Source organism: Peromyscus eremicus, chromosome X (assembly GCF_949786415.1).
Source record: "Peromyscus eremicus chromosome X, PerEre_H2_v1, whole genome shotgun sequence".
Lineage (NCBI taxonomy): Eukaryota > Metazoa > Chordata > Mammalia > Rodentia > Cricetidae > Peromyscus > Peromyscus eremicus.
This window is the reverse complement of record NC_081439.1, coordinates 12,564,058-12,589,245: the sequence shown is the minus strand read 5'-3', so window position 1 is coordinate 12,589,245 and position 25,188 is coordinate 12,564,058. Positions and strand designations below refer to the sequence as shown.

General features: G+C 41.2%; 1 protein-coding gene and 1 pseudogene across 1 annotated transcript in view; one reads left to right on the top strand and one right to left on the bottom strand.

Moving 5' to 3' along the window:
* The window catches only part of Shroom4 (shroom family member 4), a 100,844-nt gene extending 77,878 nt beyond the window's left edge, over positions 1–22,966 (top strand). The window contains exons 5-8 of the mRNA XM_059251256.1: positions 9,366–10,190; positions 15,001–15,181; positions 20,115–20,384; positions 21,333–22,966. Of these exons, the coding sequence (XP_059107239.1) occupies positions 9,366–10,190; positions 15,001–15,181; positions 20,115–20,384; positions 21,333–21,602 (1,546 nt within the window). The 3' untranslated portion in view covers positions 21,603–22,966. The remainder of the gene's footprint in view (positions 1–9,365; positions 10,191–15,000; positions 15,182–20,114; positions 20,385–21,332) is intronic.
* On the bottom strand, positions 3,867–6,700 carry LOC131899599 (ferritin light chain 1-like; annotated as a pseudogene).
* Positions 22,967–25,188: the final 2,222 nt, after the last annotated feature.

Sequence of the window (25,188 nt, the reverse complement as noted above, 5' to 3'; positions counted from 1 at the left end):
TAATAGCACCAAACTTGTAAACAAGCCTAGGGGGGCCCATCATTCCAGATCCATACCATAGCAAGTAGGAAGTAGCATCTTGTGGAAGCACCTGGTTTTTTGAGATGTGTAGCTAAGGAAGGCCTTCACCAGACTTAAAGGTTAATCACAGCAGAAATGCTCCAACTACCTCATTAGAAGTGCCATAGCAGATATCAGCCCAGTAATAAAGTTAGAAAGCATTATGTGGTTGATAAAATTGATAATTTGTATTAGCCTACATCACTCCAAAAACTATGGAATTTAGTATGCTTGCTCTGCAAACACAGGTATAAACTAAATACTACTCTTTCATACACATGCACACACCTCAATTAGATTATAGAGAAGTTGGAAGCTACTCTCTGACTTACTATTATTTATTGTTCCCTTTGCTTAGTGGCTTTGCCCTTGGGGCTAGAGGACAATAGATGAGCTTTTATTTTACCATAGTCATAAAGAAATTACCAAGTACCTGCTGTGCATAGACACCATACTGGTTACTGATGATATGTGGTAATGAACATGACATGGCTTTCACCTTCATAATGATCATATTTAAGGGGCAAGCAACTAAGTAGTACTGTATTAGTAAGTTCAATGGATTCTGAGACTGCCCACTTGCCCTATACTTTGAGGAGTGGAGAATCAAAAACTACTTCCTTGGAAAAGTGAGAATTAAATATGAATTTGACAAGTCACAGGAAGGAAGGAAAGAGAATGGGATGTAAAGGGAACAGAATATATACAGGCAAGGAATATAGGAAGTGTGTGAGTGGCATGATCTTTAAGGACCCTTATCAAACACAGCAAGGGGTCTGTTTTCTGAATACTTTAAGCTCCAGGCAGGGAAGTGTATAGTGTCAATTTTATGCCTTACGTTCAATTTGAATGTTGCTAATTATTTTGGATTTCTATGCTCACTTTTTATTAGATGTATATTGATTATACGTAGAATGGACTTAATAAAGAATATTACTTCCAAGTATATCATATACTTGCTCTCACATATTACATACTCACACACATTAGAAGGACCTTACTTTGATCCAGTAATACAGCACCTCACCAAACACTTAGACATTTCTTGTGTACCAAAAAACTAGTGTCTATTTATTATATACACTTGATTATATATCTTGCCTTTTTACTTTTATGATAGTTCTATAGATTTTTGTGTAAATTGAATACAGATCTATTGCATTACTTTGAGCAGCTATATAGCACTTCATATTTAGCTCTTATTTTACTTTAATTCCTATACAAAGGCATTTAGAATATTTCCATCCTTGTGATTATATACAAAGCTATAATGAATATCCTTATGTAATCCAACAGGGTTCATGTTAAAATACCAACATAGAATATATATATAACTACATATATAATATAGAAATATGTAAAAATCCTTAGAAATTGAATTGCTGGGTCAAAGGATAATCGATGTTGACTCTTCTTTCTTTACAAATGGCTTTTGAAAAAATGACACCAATTTATACTTCCACCAACAGTGTGTGAGATCACCTATTTTTCCTATACCCTTATAAATTCTTTAATTTTCATTTTAAAATGGTTCATTATCATTTGTATATAGTTATAAGTTTACATGTGGTTGAGCATTTTCTGTAGGTTGAGAAGACATCCTCCTTTTGCTATGAACTGCATACCTTTTCTCCTCTGTTGTGTTGCTGGTTTCTATTGTGGATTAGTAAGTGTGCTTCATACATACATAAAACAAACAGATTTTCTCAGTATATCATCACCTTTTCATTTTATCTCTGATATTTTTCTTATAATGAATTTTTAATTTGGGGGAAATCAAAATTAAGTATCACCTCTGTTTGATTACATCTATATTTAGTGACTTACATTAGAATTTAATCTTAGGATTAGTTTTGCTTGTGTTTTCTGTTTTTCTCTAGAATTTATCATAATGTCTTTTTTACGTTTGAAATTATATATATATATATATATATATATATATATATATATATGAACTTTATTGGAAAGAGGGATATGAAGGTTTAACCTTATCACTGGTGACTATCTTATTTGTTCCAAAACTGTATGCAAATGAGCCATCTTTCCTAGCTTAGGTTATAATGAGCTAACTTCACATGTGTTTGAACCAGTTTAGCATTCTATGGGTTTTGTCATTTTTATTGCTTGTTTAAATATTTAGAGAGAGAGTCTTGCTTTGTAACCCAGGTTGGCCTTGGACTCCTGGAAATCCACCTTCCTCAGCCTCCTTCCCAAATGCTGAGATTACAGGTGCTACACTTCCAACCAGTATTCTGTATTTTATACCATGAATCCACTTTCTTTTTGTCAGACTGCCTTATTCACTGTAACTTCAGGGCATATTTCACAGTTGGTAAGATTCCTTCTCCATCACAACTCTTTGCTACTGTTCATGGTAATCACTACAATTTTATTGTCCCAAATAATATTTAGAAGAATCTTTCAAAAATCCCATCTGCTGGTAATTTTATTGGACTCATATTAAGTTTATATATTAATTTGGGTAAACTTGATGTCTTTACAGTGTATGTCTTTTCATTTATGTACATAGTGTTTTATGTCCCTCAATAGAGTTTTTAAACTTTTCTGCATATAAGTCCCAGATATTTCTTGTTTAGGTTTATTCATAGTTTATCTTTTTAATTGCTATGCCAAGTATGATCTTGCCCTCCATTATATTTTCTAATTGTTGCATGCATAATTTTGGTTGCATGCAACCAAAAGTTGTTGGTTTCTATATTTTCATTTTATACCTTGATACCTAACTGAATTTTCTTACTGTTGGTATTACATTTTCAATTATCATGAATTTTCAGATAAATTATGCCATCAATGCATAATACCACCTTCCATTGATTACATGTTCATCATGTCAAATCTCATATCAGCATTTTCAGAACAATATTAAGTACTAGTTGGGAAAGTAGGCAGTTTCTCTTGTTCCCAATTTTCATAGGAATCTCTGTACTGTTTTGCTGAGCTGGAGGTATAGCTCAATGATAAAGCACTTGCCTAACATGCATGAAGCCCTGGGTATAACAATGATAATTTTATAGAACTAGTTACATTTTCCTACTAGTTGCTTTTTAACTCTAGAAAGGTTTGATAATATGTTTTAGGATCAGGGAAACTGTTTTATAACATTTGTCTTTTGATTTATTAGTATTGTCAATTATATGAATAGATTTTCTAATACTAAATGAGATTTTAATTTCTAAGATTGGCATCCATGTTTATGGTATAGTCTTTTTTTAACATCCTCCTAGATTCTCTTCACTAATACTTTAAGTTTACATATATATATATATATATATATATATATATATATATATATATATATAGTCTTAGATGAGACTTGTCTCTACTGTTTGTTTCTATATTTCCTAGTTGTTGGAATTGGGTCTCTTCTATCTTCTTTAGATTTCAGAGTCTAGAAAGTGTACATAATATTAGTGGTGTATGTTCCTTGAAGGTTGGCAGAACAGCACAAAACTGTGTGATTCTGTACTTTTGGTTAAGTACTTTGATTTTTTTCTATGATAACTAATGAGTATAGTCTCTTTTCCAATCAGTCAGTGTTGGTAGTTGGTGGTTTCTTAAGAAATTGCCCTAAGTTTTCCAGATGGTTATATCAAAAGGTATTCTTACTGTTTTCATTTATTCTGTATCCATACTTATTTCACCATTTGTAACATTGCATTTATATATTTTACAAATTGAATTCGGCAAATTTTTTTTGCTATTTCAAAAATCTTTATTTTTACCTGGTCCAGGACTTGGGAGGGGCTTGAGGGTGGTTACAAAGCTGCCTAGTTGGCTCAAGATGTTCAGGTGAAGGTCCTGAGGCTGGCCAGTGCAGAGCAGAGGAGGGAGCCCCTTGGAAGGTGAGGCCTCCTAGTCATGCTTAGAGTGAGTCTCTCAAAGAGGTACTCGCCCAGGGATGGCCAGGGCACACCAGTCTGCTGGCTGTGGCCCAGCCACCCTGCGGAGGTTCGTCAGGTGGTTGCCCATCTTCTTGATGAGCTTCACCTCCTCATCCAGGAAGTGGTTTTTCAGGAAGTCACAGAGGTGAGGATCTGTGCGAGCAGAAGCTAGGGAATGAAGATCTAAGAGAGCCTGGTTCAGGTTCTTCTCCAGGGCCAAGGCAGCTTCCATGGCCTCCTGGGCTTTACCCCACTCATCTTGAGATGGCTTCTGCACATCCTGGAAGAATGCGCGGCTCCCACAATCGTTCTGCATCTTGAGGAGCCACTGGGCATCCTCGCGCTTCTCCCCGGCCAATTTGCAGAAGTGACCTACACCCTCCAGAGCCATGTCATCCCGATCAAAATAGTAGCCCAGAGAGGGGTAGGTAGGTATAGGAGGCCCACAGGTGCAAGGTGACCAGGCAGTTCACTGCAGCCTCCACTTTGGTGGAATAATTCTGATGAGCCTGGGGAGGTCATGGCTGATACGCAGTGTGCAGTTAACAGCGAAGAGATGATGCTGGCTGGTCCTAGGAGCCAAAGGCGGCTGGGAGATGGTTCCAGAGACTGCGACTGGAGAGACTGAAAAGCGGCTGGACGCTAACATGAGGGAGTCCCTCGGGTCTGTTCCATCTAAACACTGTTAAAGCAAGACACAGACACACGGACTCTTGGAGGCACTGCTCTGTCTCTGCAATTTATTTTTGATTCATGACTTAAAGCTATAAAGTATGAGAAATTTTTATCTCGTTTGTTAGCAAGATAGAACAATTGGGAGTATTCTATTTGATTAGTAAATGGTTTATCAATTTTACTATTTCATTTTTTCTTTTTAAAATTTAATTTCTTGGTTGTGGATTTCTGCATCTGCTTCCACCAGTTACTGGATGAAGGTTCTATGTTGACTCCCATGGGAGGCCTTACCCTTTCTGAATGGAGACAGAGGAGGAGGGGATGGGGAGCGTAGAAGGGAGGTGGGGAGAGGGAATGAGAGGAGAGGAAGGAGGGGAAAGTGTGTTTGGTATGTAAAATAAATTTAAAATTAAAAAAAGAATACTCCCTAAAAATAAATAAATAAAATTTAATTTCTTTTATTTTGAAATTATAATATAATTCTATCATTTCCCCTTCCTTTTCCTCCCTCCAAACTTTTCCATATACCCCTCCATTTTTATCTTTCATTATTAGTTATAGCATTTATTTTCTACTGTATTCATTTCTGCTACTTGTTTTAATATTTTTTGCTTTGTTTTGATCAGTTTTTAGATTCTCTTTTTAAGAATTTGTCAACTGAGTACTTAATTCGTTTATTTTACTTTGGTATTATCTTTTCTTCCTTTTATTGGAAATAGATTCTTCTCTCACACAATATGTCCTGATTATAGTTTTCCCTCCCTCTACTCCTCCCAGGTCCTCCCCTCTTTCCCTCCCCTCTGGATCCACTCCCTTTCTGTCTCTCATTAGAAAAGAACAGGCTGCTAAGGGATAGTAATAGACTATAACAAAATAAAATATAGTAAGATAAAACAAAAACTTTCATATAGAAGTTGAACAAGACAAACCAACACAAGGAAAAAGCCCAAGAGAAGGCACAAGAGTCAGGAGAAAGTACACACCTGAATCCCATACAAACACTAAACTGGAAGCCATAATATATACGCAGAGGACCTGGTGCAGACCTATGCAGGCCCTGTGCTTGCTGCTTCAGTCTCTGTGAGTTCATATGAGCTTTGATCATGTTGATTTAGGGGGCCTTGTTCTCCTGATGTCCTCCATCCCCTCTGACTCTCACAGTCTTTCTGCCTCCTCTCCTGTGGGGCTCCCTGAGCTCTGAGGGGAGGGATTTGATGGAGGCATCCCATTTAGAGCTGAGTGTTCCAAGGTCATCTTTTAATGTAAGTGTTGAGAGCTATAAATTTTCCTTGAACTACCACTTTAGTGAAGTATATCCTCTGGCTTCTGATGGTTTCTTGATATCCTGAGTTTCAGATTTCTTCTTTATCTAAAGTGGAAAAGTTTTCCTGTTTGTTTTCTATATACTACACATTTTCATCTTTCATGTTTGGAATTAATTTCCAGTATTACTGAATTATGATTAGAGAATGTGGTCTGTATTGCCTCTGGCTCAATATATAGGCAATTAAAAAATATTCACTGGGGTCCTGAAAAGAAAGTATAGTCTTATAGTTAGAGTTTTCTCTTATTTTAATTTTAGTTGTAAGTTGAAACAGTCTTAAATTTGTTTCTGACTTTATTTGTTTGTCTTTACATTACCTACAGTTTTCTTATGATGTTTGATTCTATGTTTATTTTTTTACATAAAGATTCAGGGTTTCTGGGAATAACAAGATATGCTAGTTCTTATGTGGCTGACAAAGGAAGTTTTCAAGTTCAAAGCCAGCCTGGACTATATAACATGACTCTGTCTCTCAAACACATACACACACATACACACATACACAAACAAGGTGTGGGGCAGATATATATTTATATGTATATATGCATGTGCTCGCTCACCTAAAGAGCGAGAGGGGAGAAAGAGAAAGATTTAGTGTAATTAGAACTTTATCTTATATCCAAGTTGTTAGCATTATGGTATTTTGGGAGAGGAATGAATGCAAAGTAGAATCAGAGTAATTAAGACTAATAAATAGGATCATCAGGAAGGCCCTCTCTACCTGATATATATCTGCCATTTGCTATTCACTCACTACTTTTTGTTTTTATTTTATTCCTTGAGAGGATATACTGAATTGGATGATTTGTGCATTAGGAGTCTACAGGTAGGCTAAGACCCAAATGAGAAGAGTGAAGATATGTGGGTATGAATTTCTGATCCATGTAGGAACTAGTGATGAAGGGAATGATGTTTTGTTTCCATTTTCTCTAAGCTTAGTTAGCATTATGTGTACTGTTATTTTTAAAGAAATAGTCTCAGCCATCGTCATGACTGTTAAATGCATAGTCTCTCTGCTGATCTAATTGAACCCTGGGAATTTCCTGGCAGTAGACAGGACTCAGCATGATGTTGATTGCTCACAGGCTACCATAGGAAACAAGATCATAAGTTTAAAGAGTTTACCTCTTTATAATCAGCTGAAGAGATGTCATTTCATTTTGATAAATCTTACCATGTGGAAGTTTGACATTTTATAAATAGTCAAAGTACCTGGACTTTGTCTTTGGAGATTATCTTTTATAACTTAAAAGAATATTATTTTTCCTAGGAGAGATCATATTTTAAATTTCATTTTTTTATTTATACAAATATATAACATAGAATATTAAGTATATATTCACATATATAGCACCAATCAAAAGTTGTCCAAAAATTTACTGAATAATTTTTATCTCCTTGTTTTATAATGTTTTTATATAGGTGATGTTTTTATAGTCTACTTTATTCCTTATCTTTATTTGAGACAGGATATCTCTAATATATATACTCTTAGGTTGGAATTCACTCTGTAAACCAGGCTGGCCTCAAACTCACAGAGATCCACCTGTTTCTGCCTCCTGCATGCTGGGATTAAAGGTATGCACCACCATGCCTGGCTAGTCTGCCTTATTTCTAAATTTACTGATTGGTTCTGTTAATCTGTAAGATACTTGTACTTACAATTGTCTCATAAGATGTTTAACCTTTATATATATTTATTTTTTAATTTAAATATATTTTGATTGTATTCTTCCCCTCTCCCAACTCCTTCCAGGTCCTCTTCTCTCTACCCACCCAACTTTAAGTTCTTTCTCAAAAAAACAAGCAAAAACTCAATACAACAACAAAACCCCTCAAAACAAAGAAAACAAAATAAAACCAAGCTACCACCCCCCCCCAACAAAAAACAAACTGTAGCCAAATGAAATCACACAACAAAACTGTGGAGTCCATTACATGTTGGTCAACTGCCCCGACCATGAGGCCTCCCCTAAGAGTGGTTGAAATACCCAGTGCCACTCTATGGAGAAAACTGATTTTCTCTCTCCCAGTGGGTATAAGTGACAGTTCAGTTGTTAGCCTTTAGTGCCTAGATTTACATTCATTCATTCATTCATTCATTTTAATATAACAAAATAGAATATAATAAGATAAAACAAAAACCATCATATCAAAGTTGGACAAGACAAACCAACAGAAGGAAAAGAGCCCAAGAGAAGGCACAAGAGTCAGATACCCACTCATTCTCACACTCTGGAATCTCATAAAAGCACTAAACTGGAAGCCATATTTATAGACACAGAGGCCCTGGTGCAGGGTACCCGTCTAGGCCCTGTGCTTGCTGCTTCTCCTCTGTGAGTCCACATTTGCTCATGTTATTAATCCTTCTTTACCCTAGCCTCAATTTTTTGGTAACAGAATAGTCTATCCACTTTTGAAAGTTTTCAGAAAAGCCTATAATTTAATGGTTCTTTTTGAAATTTCAGGTTGTAATGTATCAGAAGGAAATATTTTTCACCAAAAGTGGCAGATACTTGTAAATAGCTTATTTAGTATTTTTATTACACATGTAAGAACAGGGAAGTTATGTGGAATTCATTTATAATCTATCTTGCATCAAATAGCAGTAGGAAAATGGAAAGTGAGGGTTGAGACAAAAGAAAAATTCACAAACTTTTGATAGTAAAGTATTAAATTGTGCTGATTCTGGGTAATAAGTGGGAATGTGGATGTTCATTATGGAAATCACTATATATTTGTAAACACTAGAAACTTTTCATAGTAAAAAAAAAAGAGCAAGAAATCAACTAAAGCAGGAAAACCAGTCTGAGTGCCATAAACAGACTGGGGTGCTATGTGTATATTTAGACTTTGGCTAGCAGTTCAGGTTTAAATCCTAGCTCTACCACATAACCTTTATAACCCTGGACAAGTTACTTATCCTGACTATGTCTCAGTTTCCAAAACTATAAAATCCAAACTATAAGAACTACCTCCTGGGTTTATTGTAAGGAGCAAATAACTTTGAACATGGAAAAAAACTTGAAAGTGCTGTGGTTCTCAACCTGTGGGTCATGACCCCTTTGGTGGTCTGCATATCAGATATTTACATTATGATTTATAGCAGTGGCAAACTTACAGTTATGAAATAGCAATGTCACCACAACATGTATTAAAGGGTCTGTCTTAAAGGGTTGCAGCATTTGGAAGGGTGAGAAGCACTCCTCTAGTGTTTAATACTTAGCTTATGCACAAAAAGTGTCATTGTCTCCATTATTATATTGTTATCCCCATGGCCATTACATTTACTGCATATATTAGAATTTTGTAGCCATTTTAACTTTGCAGAAATTATGTCATCCAAAATATGGGCCCATCCACCTCATGCTTGTCTTGGTCAACGCTTATCTGCTGTTTTGCAGGGAAATGGCTCATTCTAAGGCCAGCTTTTCATGGTCTACTCCCTTCCATCCTTGCCTTGAGAACCCAGCACTGGACTTGTCAAACTACCGAGCAATCTCTTCTCTTGACCTTCTTGGAGACTTCAAACTTGCTTTGAACAAAGCAGAGGAGTCTTCAGTTTATGAGGATGGGAGTTCTGTTGCCTCCATGCCCCGCCCACTGCGAAGCCGAGCCTTTTCAGAGAGTCACATCAGCTTAGAGCCTCAAAACACCCAGGCCTGGGGGAAGCCTCAGAGGGAACCAGTTACTAAAGGCAATGAGACTCAACCAGAGCTCCTTGGGGCCCGAAAGAAGGCTTTTCCTCCCCCTCGTCCTCCTCCTCCCAACTGGGAAAAATACAGGCTCTTCCGTGCAGCCCAGCAGCAGCAGCAGCAGCTGCAGCAGCTGCAACAGCAAAAGCAGAAGCAACAGCAGCAACAAAGGTGTGATGAAGAAGAAGAGGAGGAAGTAGAGGAGGAGAAGGAGCAAGAGCAGGAGGAGGAGGGAGAAAAAGAGGAAGACCTACCACCCCAGTATTTTAGTTCAGAAACCACTGGTTCCCATGCCCCTAATCCAGATGAGGGCCTGGAGCAGCCACAGCCCCTGAAGATGGGCCACCTGGAGGCCTCAAGGCAGGGTTCACAGCGTCTCCTAGAGCAAGAGACCTTTGCTCTGCATCCCAGTGGTTTTGTGCCTCCAGTAAGGGGCCACATTGGAGCCCAGCCTGAGAAAGCTCAAGCTCCTTGCTATCATGGCGCTCACGGACTGTGGAGGACAACTGAGAAGGAAGCTACTGTGACCCCAAAGTAAGTGTTTGCAAAAGACATTGGGTCCCAGAAAAGGCAGCCAGCAGCATGAATTGGATTTCACCCCTACTACTTAGCAACTGTCTAACAATGATCCTCACTTTCCTTACCTGGAAAACAGGCATGATAACGTACCTGCTCTACCTGGTTCTGACTGTTAAGATATTGCATGTAAAGGACATAAATAGACACTTGGTACAAGTAGGTACTCAGAAAATGGAGTTCAAGGTTTTATCCTTATCATTAAGAAAATATGTTGTTGCTTCTCAGTGTATCTTTAAGGTATACATCAATATCTGGCCCCCCATCATGAAAGCATAAAGCATTCTTTGCCTGTCCTACCTAGGCCTTTTCTGAAACCTCGCTCCTGCTCTAACAAAGTAGCCTGGGCATCTGAATTCTTCCCCCAATCCCAGAAGAAAGGTGTAGCTGGAGCTAGGTACTTATGGCCTGATAATTCCTTATAACAGCTAAGGGCATTCTTTGTCTCCTCCACTTTCTCCACCCTCTTGTTTTGCTGCTGCTTCACATTTGCTTTGCTGGACAGTAGGCAGTCATTGGCAGGGTGAGCTGGCTGGGCTGAGAGATCAAACCAGGATTGCGGACTGCCATTGACTTCTATGTCAGTGCTCATCTGTGCACCCCAGTGTGTGTCTGTCCTTTTCGCTCCCAAACAGAAGCTCCATGATCTCCATTGCTCAGTGCCAGGCTTCTTAGCTCTGCCTCCCCTTCTTCAGAGCTCCACTGGGGATGAGCAGACAGGTGTCCCCTAATTGCTTTCTTTAAATCTTTTTATAGCAGGATCTTGCCTGGGAGGAGCTGCTATTAGAAGTACCTTGTTTATGTGACTTTTATGGACAGGCTAATCATGTTACTTGGTTATCTGGAGCTGATTGAGCAGTTCTCTGAGGTGCCATAAGGAAAGCATTTATAAAGCCCAGCTCCTGGGCTCTGTGAGAAGCCCTTAGCAGACCACATGTGGCGACTTCTCAAGCTGCCGTATTGCAACTGGAAAATGTGTTGCAGAAACTAGCTGTGTTGTGCTTGTTATGTGTTACAGCTGGGAGATTGAAAGGTTACCTGGAAGATAGTAGGCACTGAACTAATATTTCAAAAGGCTAAATAGATAATCAAATAAGTTTTCAATTAAGCACTTTCTATGTGCCAGACACTGCCTGGCATTTAATGTACATTATTTAAGTTATTCTTCCCAACATCCCTGTTAGCCATTATCATCCCCATTTGACAAATGAGGTAGCTGAAGTTGAGCAAAATAAGGGACTAATTAATTCAGTATTGTGCAGCAAAGACTCAAATCCAGATCTATCTGCCTCTAAATCCAGGCAGCTGCAGCTGCTGCAGCAACCTTGTCCTCGTCGTCCACGTCGTCCTCGTCGTCCACGTCCTCATCCTTGTCCTCCTCCCCCTCCCCCTCCTCGTCCTCTTCCTCCTCTTCTTCTCCTCCTTCTGCAACCTCTCTCACAAAGGCTTGTTCTTCCACTTGGCTGGGGCTTTACAGCATTATCCTCTCTCTTAGAGCGTAATGTGCGCCAGAAGTCGCAGTTCTAGGCTATGGACTTCCCTCCTTTAGGAGCCTTTATTGTCCTGACACCTGGGCCACTGAGAAAGAAATCCCTATTGCTAAACATCAGATGACCTGCTCCAGCCATTGGTTTGTGATGAATTAGAGGCTGCAAGGGAATGCATTCATTTGCATACAGCCTTGGCTTCTAGTTGCAAAAAATCAATTCTCAGTGTTCCTTCAGATGATAAAGATTTAAGGAAGAGCATTATTTCCATAGTAGCCGAAGTCTCTCCACCTGTTTATGATGTGCTGAGCATGATTTTACGTATTTTCATGGTGGCATGTGATGTACACTTTCTTAGGGTTTACAGTGATGGAAAAGCAACATGCACTCAGCAGAGATGGCATTTGAAGGTGAGGGAGTGTTGACCTTTTCCTAAGCTAGCAAGAGTCTGTACAATAACCTTTAGTGGTGCTGGGGAGCCGCAGAGGCAGTCAGCCCTGCAGTGATGAGAGAAGCCACTGACACTCTATAGTGTGCTGGGCTACTGAGTTGTGGAGTTTGGGAGGTTAGGTGTAGTATAAGGATTTTACATTTAGGAAGGGTTTATTAGGGCCTTGATTTAGTCTCCCCTAACAAACCTAAGGAAGAGTTGTAATTCCACCCCTCCACCTTTCTGAAGAGAAAAGGGAAGCTAAGGAAGGAAATGTAACTGTCTCACAAGATCACAGACAGTCTAACACATTGCCCACAGTGTCATTTCAGTACCCTAGGTCCTGAAGTAGATTCTCTTCAGACCCGAGGACAGTACAAAATAGATGGTGTTGAGGCCAGCAGACATGTAAGGTTTTCAATGTGAAATGCAATAAAGACATCCAAAGTTGAGCCATGCTAAGCCATAGTATATCTTTACCACAAATTTACTTTTTAGTTACAAATTGTGTAACACATATGGAGGGAAGTCATGGAAATTATCAAACGTTGCTCCAGGCTAATAACCGATGCTAGTGTAGATCTAGTTTGCTTCGCAAACTCTAAGCACATTCTCTCAATGCTCAGTGGAAGGTTCTGATCTTACATTTAATGTTTACTTTCCAATTCAGATTAGCTTCCTATAGATTTCTTGTAATCACTTCCTTGTTCATGAGGGTAACGAGGAAAAGAACCCTAGAGTACAGTGCTTAATATGATCTACTGTAACGAGGTGTAGGGCTGTATCTGCTGAGGAACTGACTTTCCATGTAGCACATGAGTTTTGATCATTACAGTTTCTGACTCAGCATTGATGTGTACCATAAATTCTTAAAAATAGGAATTCCCAAAGTTCATGTCTTTGCATTCCCTCCAGAATATTCTCTCTTCTCTGATATCAAAGACATAGTCCAGCTCAAAAGTCACTTTACAAATAGGGGGTTTGTAGAGTATCAAGTTGTTCGTTTGTCACTATCACATAATATAAAGGATAAAAGCACAAATGTGGAGTCAGGTTGCCAAAGGAGAAAACATTGGTGTGTAGCTTACTGGCTGATGACCTGGGGAATATAATTTTACCTCTTGGGTCTTCATGTTTCCTGTCTGTAAAGTGGTTATGATGAACATTCAGTTGTGAGTGTCCATATGTGCACATGTGTGTGCTATGCACATGTGTGTTACCTGTCTTGGGACAGTTTCTGCAGTATAGCAAGCACTGCATATATAGATTAGTATTATAGTTGTAAGCTTGAAACCCTCCGTGTAAAATAAATGTCTCTAGAATGAGGATTATTGGCATGCCCAGGTTGCCTTTGTGTGATGAATTAAGAGACAGCATAGCATGAATCAGTAAATAGCTGTGGAGCCTTTTTAGCTATTATGTTTGACCTTTATCTAAGAGCTACAAATAGCTGCAAAAATGACTAATGAGTTTCTCCTATTTTCCTTTTCAAACAGCTAGAGGTTAGGAAGGGCTAGTGACACAGACAGGTGGATGGTAGGAGTAGCTGCTAGGCAAAGGGAATATGTGTGTATGTACATATATGTATACACACATATATATGTATATATATGGCATATATATGTGTGTGTATGTATATGGCTTAGCATGGCTGAACTTTAGATGTCTTTATTGCATTTCACACACACACACACATATATATATATATATATATATATATATATATATATAGAGAGAGAGAGAGAGAGAGAGAGAGAGAGAGAGAGAGAGAGAAAGAGAGAGAAGACTTTGCCTTTGCCCTTGCATAAACCCTGGGCAGAATTGTTCACTCCTCCATGACTGAAACCTGACATTATAACCTTCACTTCCCCCTTTTCCCACTGGACAAGAAGCTTTATTGTCAGAAGAGTCTAAATCCAAGCCAGGGTGGAGTCAGAACAACTTCTTTCCTGGGAAGAAATTCTCTCCCACTGGCTGGAACCCAAGGCAACAGGCTCTGAGAAGCCTTCAGTGAACCCAAGGCAACAGACTCTGCTGCTATTACTTGTCAAGCCCTGGGTGTCACTGGTTTCATCCTCCTCATTTCATTCTGCAACCATGCAGGAGGCTGGGGCCAGTGAGAATATTCTGGAAGTGGAGGGATGCTGTCCATTCTCAGGCCAAATGGTTGCCCTACCAGAGGCAGTATCAGAGAGCTCATGAGAGATAAGATGGGCTGTGACAAATTTTTGGCAGGGATGCAAATCCCAGCCTTCAAAATGGTGACCATGGCTGAGGTCACACTTTGCTATGGGACATCTACAGTGGAGTGGCCATTTCAAGCAGGAGTGACATCAGGATAAAAGATTAGAGTATGAGAAAAGCCATGGGGTACCTTTGTAAACAAGCAGGTCAGGTAGAGCTGGGCTGAGTAGGCTCTGTGCTTAGGTAGAGGAGAGGTCCCCAGGCCTAGAGGAGCACATTTCTCTGCTGCACAGTCCCTCCCCTGAGGTCATTAACTAAGGAGAATCATTTATCATCAGAAGCCCACAACGTTGAGGTCTTGTAAGTTCATCTATATTTTAATAGGGTGTTAATGACTGAGCCAAATGATAAAAACATCCTATAAGCTACTAAGGGCAGGGACATAGAGGCACATGGAAATAGGCTGCTACATTCTTAAAGTTTGCCTTTATTTGCCTTTTAGATAGCCTCCGTGTGACCTGTTCATGTTTGAACAGTGCCTTCTGGTCCATTTTATAATAGCTAAGGAAAGTGGTGCCATATGTAATAGGTAGAGGAAACCAAGGAAGGAGAAACATCAGTGCTCGCTCAACAAAAGTGCTCACATGGTCACCTTTTGTTTCCACAGACAAGAGTTTCAGCACTTCTCACCTCCTCCGGGGGCCCCAGGAGTCCCTACCTCTTACTCAGCGTATTATAATATCTCTGTGGCCAAGGCAGAACTGCTGAATAAGTTAAAAGAGCAGCCTGAGATGGCAGAGGCAGGCCTGGGAGAGGAGGGAGTTGACTATGAACTGGCTCAAAAAAAGGTAAGGATTTGGTATATCCCAGACATTTCCAGCATTTAGCTGTGTCTGAAGGACAACTAGCCCTTTACACCCCCAGCATGCCTTTCAGTCCTGGTTTCAGTATGGAAATCAAACAGCCTCTCCTCCGTCTAGTCTCTAATCAACAGTAGCAGTACTCATCATTATCTCTCTAATCCTTAGAACCATCTTGCTTTTGGAGGGTATGTGTGTGTGTGTGTGTGTGTGTGTGTGTGTGTGTGTGTGTGTATGTGTGTATGTGTATCCTGCCTACCCGCCCATCTGTCTGTCTGTCACTGGGGATTGGACCCCAGGACTTTATGTGTGCTACACTGATGCTCAACCTGAGTCTCAGTGGAAATTTTTGAAGCATTTGGGATCAAAACTAGGGCCTAGCATGTGTTAGAAAAGCACTTTTCTCTGAGCTGCATCCCCAACCAACCTCCCTCCCTTCCACCCTCCTTCCCTGTCTCCCTCACCCCACTTTCTTTCTTTTGTAGTGCTAGGGCTGAACCCAGAGCCTTGCCCTTGCCAGGCCAGCGTTTTAGCACTGAGTTATAGCCCTAGCCCTGCAAGGTAAGTGTTATTATTGCCCCCACTCTTTTAACCAGTTAGAGGAACTACTTTTTCCAAGGCAACGTACTAAATAACAGGTTCTTGACTCAAGGCAGGACTGGGTTTCTGCTTTCCCATACTGTCCTTTTGAATTAAGCAATCTAACTCACTGCCTAAGGCACATCAGAGCTCTGGCCAATGGCAGTGCCATTAATTTGTATTCTCTGTAAGTTTCTGGGAGAGAGAACAGACTGACTAAGGAGAAATTATAGGCTGGCAGACTATTATTTATTTGCAATGATGGTCAATTATCTCTTGAAAATACAAAATAGGTAAATGGGGATGTTGTTGTTGTTGTTCCAAGCCTCCCTTTCTTCCTCTAAGTACCAGTAGCCTAGTTTTTTAATCAAGTTCCTGGAATCATTTTACCCGCCCCTTGCACTTACCTATTTTATTTCATAAGCAAATAGAGTTGTCATAGCAACCTCAAAGGCCCAATTTACCATTTTGTGGACATGTGAACTCAATGTAAATTGCTCTTCTGCCCATATTTCTCTTTCAGGACATGACCTGTAGGAAAACATAAGGCCATTTTCAGAAGCCCTCCTTCCAATTTCCCATCTGAAGCAAAATGTCAGGGAAATAATTGGACCATGGAAGTGTCAAATGTTATTGATCCAGATGCTCTTCCTTGGAGTCTATGTTTCTTGAACATGGCAGAGTGGCTCCTTGCTTATTCAAGGCCTGGCCTTTCCAGGGACAAACATAATGAAAGTCTAGCCAAGGGAAGAGAGATGACTGGAAATGGCAAAGAACAGAATAACAGAGAGTGATATGCAATGACCGCGGGTGGGGCAGGGCAGTGTTTGTGTGTAAGGAAGAAAGGAGAGGAAGGTCATCAATTTGCAGTGTTCCAGAAAAACAGCTCAGCTCTGGCTGAGCCTGTGATGACTCGCCAATTTCATACAGTGCATACAGTATGCCTTCCCCAGGCTAAAGAGTCAGGTTATATAGGCCAGGTCCTGCAGAGTAAAGCGTTCCCTCCATTCCCATTCTTCCCTCAGTCCCCAGAGGTCGGCATCTGGGTGAGGAAGTGAGAATCCAAGTGGGTCATCCTTTGACACTGACATCGGCTTTTGTATGAGAGAGTGGAAGGTGACAAAATAATTGAGAAGATTTTGAAACCTCGTTATATTTCCTCTTTCCTATCACTGGGCTCCCAGTTCTCAGTGGATTTGGTGATCATCCCCACACTTCCAAGCACAAACATGATGATTTCCTGACTTCTCCTGACAACAGGCTTTGGAACCTCATAGTCTTGGTCACCTTCAACATTTCCAAATGAGCTATCAGAGAGGAACAAACACTCCAAATCTACACATCCCAGAAGTCTAAACTTGAATAATAATAAATCAAACACTGGAGCTTACTTCCTGTGTACAAGACACTATCCTAAGTCTGTATTAGTTCACTTAATTCTCATAACCACTCTGTGATATGGGTGCTATTGTTCTCCTACTTTTTTTCCTGTAGAGCAGTTGAAGCACACAGAGGTTAAGTAATGTGTTAACAGGTCAGACCACTACTTTGTGGCAGGTCTGATATTCAAAACAGTCTGTTGCTAGAGTCCATGATCTTAAGCACAATGCAATACTGGCTACAAAGGCTGTAGGCAACCCAGGATAGCATCAAGCCACTCAGCTAAACAAGGTTCTCCCTCTCTCTCTCTCTCTCTCTCTCTCTCTCTCTCTCTCTCTCTCTCTCTCTCTCTCTCGATTCCTGGCTCACTCTCCCTCACTCTGGTATATGTCTGTACCAGGATGTGTATGTGTGCACACATATGTGTGTGCATGTGTATATGGAAGCTGGAGGTCAACACTGGGTTTCTTCTTCAATTGCTTCTTACCTTCTTCTTTATAAGAAAGTTGCTCTCACTAAACTTGGAGCTTAGTGATTGGCTAGACTGGCTCATCAATGAACTCTGGGGATCCTTCTGTCTCTATCATCCCCCAATGCTGGGGTTGCAGACACATTCTGCTGTGCCTGGCTTCTTATGATCCTCATGCATGCATGCAAGCGCTTCAACCACTGACACATCTCAACAGCCCCTAGACATGTATTCCTGAATTCCTTATAATAATATTAATAATAATGCTTATGATAATGAAAGCACAAATAAATGTACATTGAGCATTTACTGTCTCAGAAACAGCAGTCAATAGTTTGCTTCTGTGATCATATTTACTATAAATTGTCACAGCACCCTGGACAAAGGTAGACTAGATGAAGAAGTAAACTTTGTATCTGAAGTTTCAGAGTTTGTAGAAGACAATATTCGTATCCAGGGGTTTATATGACTGCAAAATTCCACTCACTCTACTCATTGCCTTCCTGTGAGTGTAGTCACACAACTGATTACTGCTATAAATGGGAGGGATAGGCTATGGTGCTTAATCTTATCAAGTTGATTAGATCGATAGGTGCCTAGAGGCTGCAAAGCATGCCTTTGGGAGTTCTGTGAGGCATTTCCACAGAGGATTAACTAAGACATGCCCAGAATGTGTATGGCACCATCCTATAGACTGGGGGCCCAGATGCAATAAAGGGGTGAGGGTGGGAAAACCTATAATACAGGCTCTCACTCTCTGCTCCTGGCTGCCACAATGAACTGAAGCGTCTGAGACTGTGAGCCAAAGTACATCGTTCTTCTCTTAGTCCTTTAAGTTGTCTTGCATGGACACTTCATCACACAGAAAACAAAACTTAGCACTAGGCAGTACTTCCCTTGAGAAACTTATAATGAACAGTGAAGGAGTGAACTCACACATATAAAATAGAATTAACAAATTAAAATTACACTGTGTCTTAGTCACTGTTCTATTGCTGTGAAGAGACCACAGCCACTCTTCTAAAGGAAAGCATTTCATTGGGGTCTGGCTTCCAGGTTCAGAGGTTTAGTCCATTATCATCATAGCGGGGAGCATGGCTGCACCCAGGCAGACATTGTAGCTAACAGTTCTAATCTGGATCCAGAGGCAGCGGGAAGACAGAGACACTGGGTCTGGCTTGAGCTTTTGAAACCTCAAAGCCCACCCTGAGAGACACATTTCCTCCAACAAGGCCACACCAACTCCAACAAGACTACGCCTTCTAATCCCTCTCAAGTAGTGTCACTCGCTAATGACCCAAGCATTCAAATATATGAACCTTTGGAGGCCATTCCTATTCAAATCACCACACACTGTAATGTTCTGATTCTAAAAGTTTTGTTTTGTTTGTGGTTTTCTGTTTGCTTGTTTGCAGTTCTAGGCATGGAAATAAGTACCTTATATAAGCTAATGAAGCACTGTACTACTGAGCTATACCCCTAAGGTAAAATACTTCAAAGCTCAAAAAGAAAGATGCCACTGAGAGAAGACTTCTAGAAGAGGTTTTCCTATAGGAAGGGTGGGAGCAAAGCTGGGCTTTAGAGAAAGAACCAGAATAGCCCCCATACAGAGAAACTGAGCAAGTGGAACTACAGAATCAATTCAGGCAGTCAAGAATGAGGGCTGTGGATATAGTGGAGCAGAGCGCTAAACCTGAATGGTTCTGAGGTGGAGGTAATGCGTCAAATTGAACAATAGTAATAACAGTGGCCTACTTTTTATTGACACCTTCTGTGCTAAGTCTTTTTAATTATTATTGAATCATTACCATTCAGTATAATGGACACAACACTTACCTACAATCCTTCTACAAAGAGAGAAAGTGAAGCTCAATTAAGTCAAATCATTCAAGATCCTGCAGATAGAAATTGGAAGAGCTAGAAGTCAAACACAGTCATTATGACTGCAGAATTTTCATTCTCATCCAAAGGCCTCAAAAGTGATCCAAGGGGACAAGGGCCTAGCACACTGTCATGGGCACCAAAGGAGAACATAGAAAGTGATTAGCAAATATCTGATGACAATTCTTTCCAATCTAGGGCCTCAGAAGCTCTCTAGTTCTCATTTATTATAGTCTCAGTTGCATTTTGCAAATGTAGCTGGGTCCATGGGTACCACTTTCCTAATACCAGGAACTCTGGTGGTGACATGGAAATTCCTACCAAACAGGGAAGGAAGGTACCTATTCAGAAAACTAGAATTGCTTATCACTTGCTCAGGTTGCACTCTATCTCTTCCCTCTCTCCTTCCTGTCTTTCCTTGCCCTATCCCTCCTTCCCTCCCCCTTCCATTTTTAGTCTGGTCCTTTAGACAGGGTCTCGGTATATAGGCCAGGTTGTAATCCTCCTGCCTTCACCTCCCAAGTGCCAGGATGCAGGCATGTATTCTGCTAAGCCCAAATCTGTTTCTGTTGAAGGCCATGTTCATCCTTTGTCTTTGTTTAACTCTCTTAGATTCAGCTCATTGAAAGCATTGGTCGGAAACTTTCTGTCCTGAGGGAGGCCCAGCGAGGGCTCCAGGATGACATCAATGCCAATGCTGCCCTTGGAGAGGAGGTAGAGGCCAACTTAAAAGCGGTCTGCAAATCCAATGAGTTGGAAAAGTATCATTTGTTTATTGGGGACCTGGACAAAGTGGTCAACCTGTTGCTGTCACTCTCTGGACGACTGGCCCGGGTAGAGAATGCTCTCAACAGCATCGATTCAGAGACCAGCCAGGAGAAGGTACAGATGTTGTCTCTGAGGGTGTAGATGGAAGAAATGCCTCTTTAGCTTTTAAGGGAGACAGGAAACAGCATTAAGAGTGTGAGCACTGGCTTTTTAGTGCCCTGAAAATTTGGTTCTGCATGTTAGCTGTGTGACTCTAAAGCAGCTTACTTAGCTTTACTCCATCTTAGTTGCTTCATTTAAAAAATGAAATAAGCGTGCAACCTGTTTCATGGGTTTTCTGTGATGGTTGAGATAATCCGAGTTAATTGCATAAAATAGTGTCTGAAACAGAGTAAATATGCAATCAGTGCTAGCTGCTAGTGCTGGTGATTGATAGTGATGGTAGTGATAGGGGTGGGGGTGGTAGCAGAAGCAGAAACAGCAGCAGGAACAGGAACAGCAGCAACAACAGCAGCCAATTTGCCTCTGATCCCCCTTAGAATTACAAAGAGACCCTCAATTTTGCAGGTTATTTCATTATTCTGTAATCATATTTGAATTCAACTCCATTACCTTCCCCTGTACAAGTCGCTTTGATCCATGGTAAGAGGTCCATACACGTGCACACACAAATACACACCCCCAGGCATGACTTAGTCCCACAGAGACACCGTACAGAAGGCATCACTACAATGATATTTGTTCAGCAAATGGAAGGGACTTAGATTAGCTTTGTGAGAGGCTTCCTCAATGCCAAACCAAGTGGTGGTCCATGGTTTAAAGACAGCCTTGAGATGGGGAGATGTGATTGCACAGCTCCTATCCAAAAGTGCTGTCATGCTTGTCTTTCTGCAGCTACAGGCAAGGGAGGTTTGTGTGTGAACGAGTACTTTGGAACAGGAAATCAAGGGCTGGTTAATTAGCAGAATGTATAGCTGCTCTGGAGCTGCTTCCTTGGTGGAAGACTGCTGTGCAGATGCCTGGGGACTGGGATAGCCTTTAATGGGTCCTCTGCTTCCCCAGGTGGTGCTGATGGAGAAGAAGAAGCAGCTGACAAACCAGTTGGCAGATGCCAAGGAGCTGAAGGAGCACGTGGACCACAGGGAGAAGCTGGTGTTCGGCCTGGTCTCCCGATACCTGCCTCAGGACCAGCTCCAAGATTACCAGCACTTTGTGAAGATGAAATCTGCTCTCATCATTGAACAGAGAGAGCTGGATGAGAAGATTAAACTTGGGGAAGAGCAGCTTAAATGCCTCAAAGAGAGCCTGCACTTGGGGCCCAACAATTTCTAATTCCACCAGTGCCTCTGCACCCCTGCCTATCTATCCACAATGGAAAGTGCTTTCAGTCTTCAGTAGCAGTTTGCTAGCCGACTATATAGAAATGACTTAGCAGATGGTTGCAGCCATCTGCCTTGGCCAGCCATCGAGGAGAGCCTGGGAAGGCCCTAAGCTTCTGCCTTGCAGAGCTGAAGCAAGGTGTGGTTGTACTGCCCTGTGCTCGTTCCCAGTGAGTGGGAACCCATCGAACCAATGAAGTGCCTTCATCTCTGTACTAGGACACCAAAGACATCACAAACTCAGTGTTCCCCTTTGCCACACGACCCTCTTAATGTGCAGTTTCCCTCTTCCCCCAGGCTAGTGGCCTAGCTTAGCCATTGCCCAAGCAGATTTGCTTTACTTGAATGCATTCACCCAACACCAGCGTCAGGCCCTCCCCCAAACTTCGCAGCAGGAGACAGAAGAAGAGATTGCATAGAAGGAGAGCAAGTGTTGGGTATACCCTCGTACTCATCCTCCCCTCCAGTAAAACCCAGGCTTAAACAAAGTGGTTCCATGTCTACCCTCCCCGACAGCTAGCTGACAGTGTTTTACTATGGCCTTCCTGCCATAACATGATGGACCTACTACTTTAATTGTATCTTGCCCGGACATCACTAGGAGTCACATGCCAGGGCTTCACTCTTTGAGCCTCTAGTATTTCTATTGCAGCTGACTTCAGGATATAGCTTCATTATTGGGGGAGAGGATTCTTATTATATTTCAAATGGTCTTTGATTTTATTTAATTTTATGGTTTTTTTTTTCTTTTTTAACTAATGAGGCAAGAAGAAATAAGTTAGAGAGGGGGATATTAACCAGAAGGAAAACATTTTATGTAGACAGCCTGAGTTCACTGTGGCTAAGTAAGCAAGTGCCGAGGCAGTGAATTCTTCCTGCCATAGCTTCAAGGACCTGAGAAAGCTCACCCCTTGACCCCAGAGTCCCCTACCATAGCTTTCCTATGTGCTTCCTTGAGGTCTAGATGGCCGTAACATTCCTGAGTACAATTCACTGTTTTCTCACTGTGTTTTGAAACTAGAGTGCGCTCCTGAAACTGAAAATTTTAGGATGCAGGAATGAATGAAGGAGAGTGTGGAAGGCACTCTTCTAACAACTGCTTTCTCAGTGGCTAGCCTCAAGGAAACAAAACTAGAAGAGTACTTTCAGCCAGGGCCAGGCTCCAGAGAAAATTACGATCCATCCAGGATCTAGACAGACAGTATCCCTCTTATCCTCTTGGCCTATGTACTAAAGCATCCCCTCTGGTGAATGCCTGAGATCTCAGATAGTTCCAAACCCTGTATATACCACAATTGTTAATCTCATCACTGAGGGGACTAAAGAGAGGTAGCCTATATAGCATGGATACACTGGATAGATAGATGATTCATGATCCATGTGGAATGGAGCAAAGTTTTATCACACTACTCAGAATGGCACATAATTTACAACTTATCAGTTGTTTAACTCTATAATATTACATTTAATATTTTCAAACCATAGTTGATCATGAGAACTGAAACTATGAAAAGTGAAACCACAGATTAATGTACAAAGAACTAAAGCTGTTGCTTTTGTCAAGACTTTACATTGGTAGCCAGCTTCTGTCCTGGAACGGCATTCGGGAGGGCAATAGCAAGAGGGGAATCACCACCAAACTGCCCTTTTATCTAGCTCAATCTTATGTTCCTTACTAACTGGGTGCAGTCCTTGATGTTATCCCCCATCAATACAGCAGAAATCCAAGACAACCAAGCCCTGGCATCACCACATGTTACTGCTGAGTTCCTCAGGGTCCTTGGAGGTTCATTGTAACTACAGTGTTTCCTCATCCAACCAAAGAATTTGCCAAGGAACTGCACTGCTGCTACAGATACTGGTCACTGTCTTCCATTTTCGCCACATTGTGTCTGACAGCTTTGGGAGACTCTTGGCCAGCAGGATATTCTAAAGGGGTGGCAACCTTGTCTGTGGGTCTCTGGGTATGCTTTAATAGTACTGCTGCCTCCACAAGAACCACTGTTACCATATCAGTACTGCCATTCTCCCCTCAAGTGGAAGATTACAAATTCTTTTAAACATAACTCTGAAGTCTATACTGAGCAGCGAAGCTCTGTAGCCCCTATTCTATGCTATGTTGTGCAGTGCTGTGAAGTGCTGTGCAGTGCTGTGCTGTGCTGTGGTGTGCAGTGCGATGGTGTACAGTGCTGTGCTGTGAAGTGCTGTGCAGTGCCATGCTGTGCAGTGCCATGCTGTGCAGTGCCATGGTGTGCAGTGCAATGGTGTGCTGTGCAGTGCGATGGTGTGAAGTGCTGTGCTGTGCAGTGCTATGGTGTGCAGTGCTGTGCTGTTATGTTCTGTGCTATTCTATTCAGGATGGCTGAGAGCTTACCCAAAGGAAAATTGGGAGAGGTGAGGAAATACTTGGAGTAAAGGCCACACTTGCCTTACCTTCTTTTAATAATGGGCCCTAGGACAATCAATAAAGAAGTTCAAATGTCTTGTGTTAGGATAATGAGAGTTATATGTTCTGTCATTCAAAGATGTGTGAGAGTTATGTATTTTATCATTCAAAGATGTGTTTGGCTATAGTAGAGCAAGGAGCAGTCATTGTGCTGGATATGATGGCCATAGGCTGGATATTTGTAGTCTTTGTTATGTTTATTATACCTGAAGTATATGATACCAAAAATACTATTAACTGTGGTTTGTGTGTGTTTGTTTGTTGTTTAGCATCGTTGGAGGAGGAACCCAAGGCCTTATGTTTATGTATACTGGGCAAGTGCTGTATCACTGGGCTACAGCCATAGCCTAAATTCTCATTTTGTCACTCATCCCACCTCAAAATAGTTGGTAGAGTTGGATTCAGAACTCAGTTGGCTGAGTTTCCAAAGGATTTGAAAGATAACCTCAAAAATATATCAAGTAGCAAAGCTCAATAGACTGAACCCACACTGGCATGCCCTACTCCTGCTGTGGCCTTTCCACAGTGAGGAACATCACTGCAAAGTACTACTTGGCATGGGATAGCTCTCTCTGGTCTTGGTTTCTGGGATCAGCCATCTTCCAAGGTCCCTGAGAAGATATCAGCGTGAAAGTGGGTCAAAAGATTGGCACCCCCCACCCAAAGGTTACTGGTCTTCCACTCTTTCCCTTCAGATACTTACAGAAACCTCACTGGAAAGCAGGGTGGATCAAAGGAAGTCAATGCAGGATTACTATCATACAACTATTTCCCCATCCCCAGAGCTCTAGATAATTGACTCTCCTCAAGTCCCATGATTGAAGACTCAGCCAAGATGTAGAAGTAAATACCCAAATAGAATCTAAGAGAATGAGATAAATATACTGGAATTAAAGCCCTGAAAAGGGAGACATTGGATGCATAGGAAAAAAAAAAGAGAATAAAAACATAAAAATCCTCTTTCAAGACTGGGTTCATATTTCTGTTGCCACTTAACCTCATGTGCCAAAAAAGCTGCCTAAGGAGTACCAGGACTGCAACCTCAAATCCAGCCTCCCTGAAGGTGCTGCTTTTCAAGTAGCAAAGCTCAGAT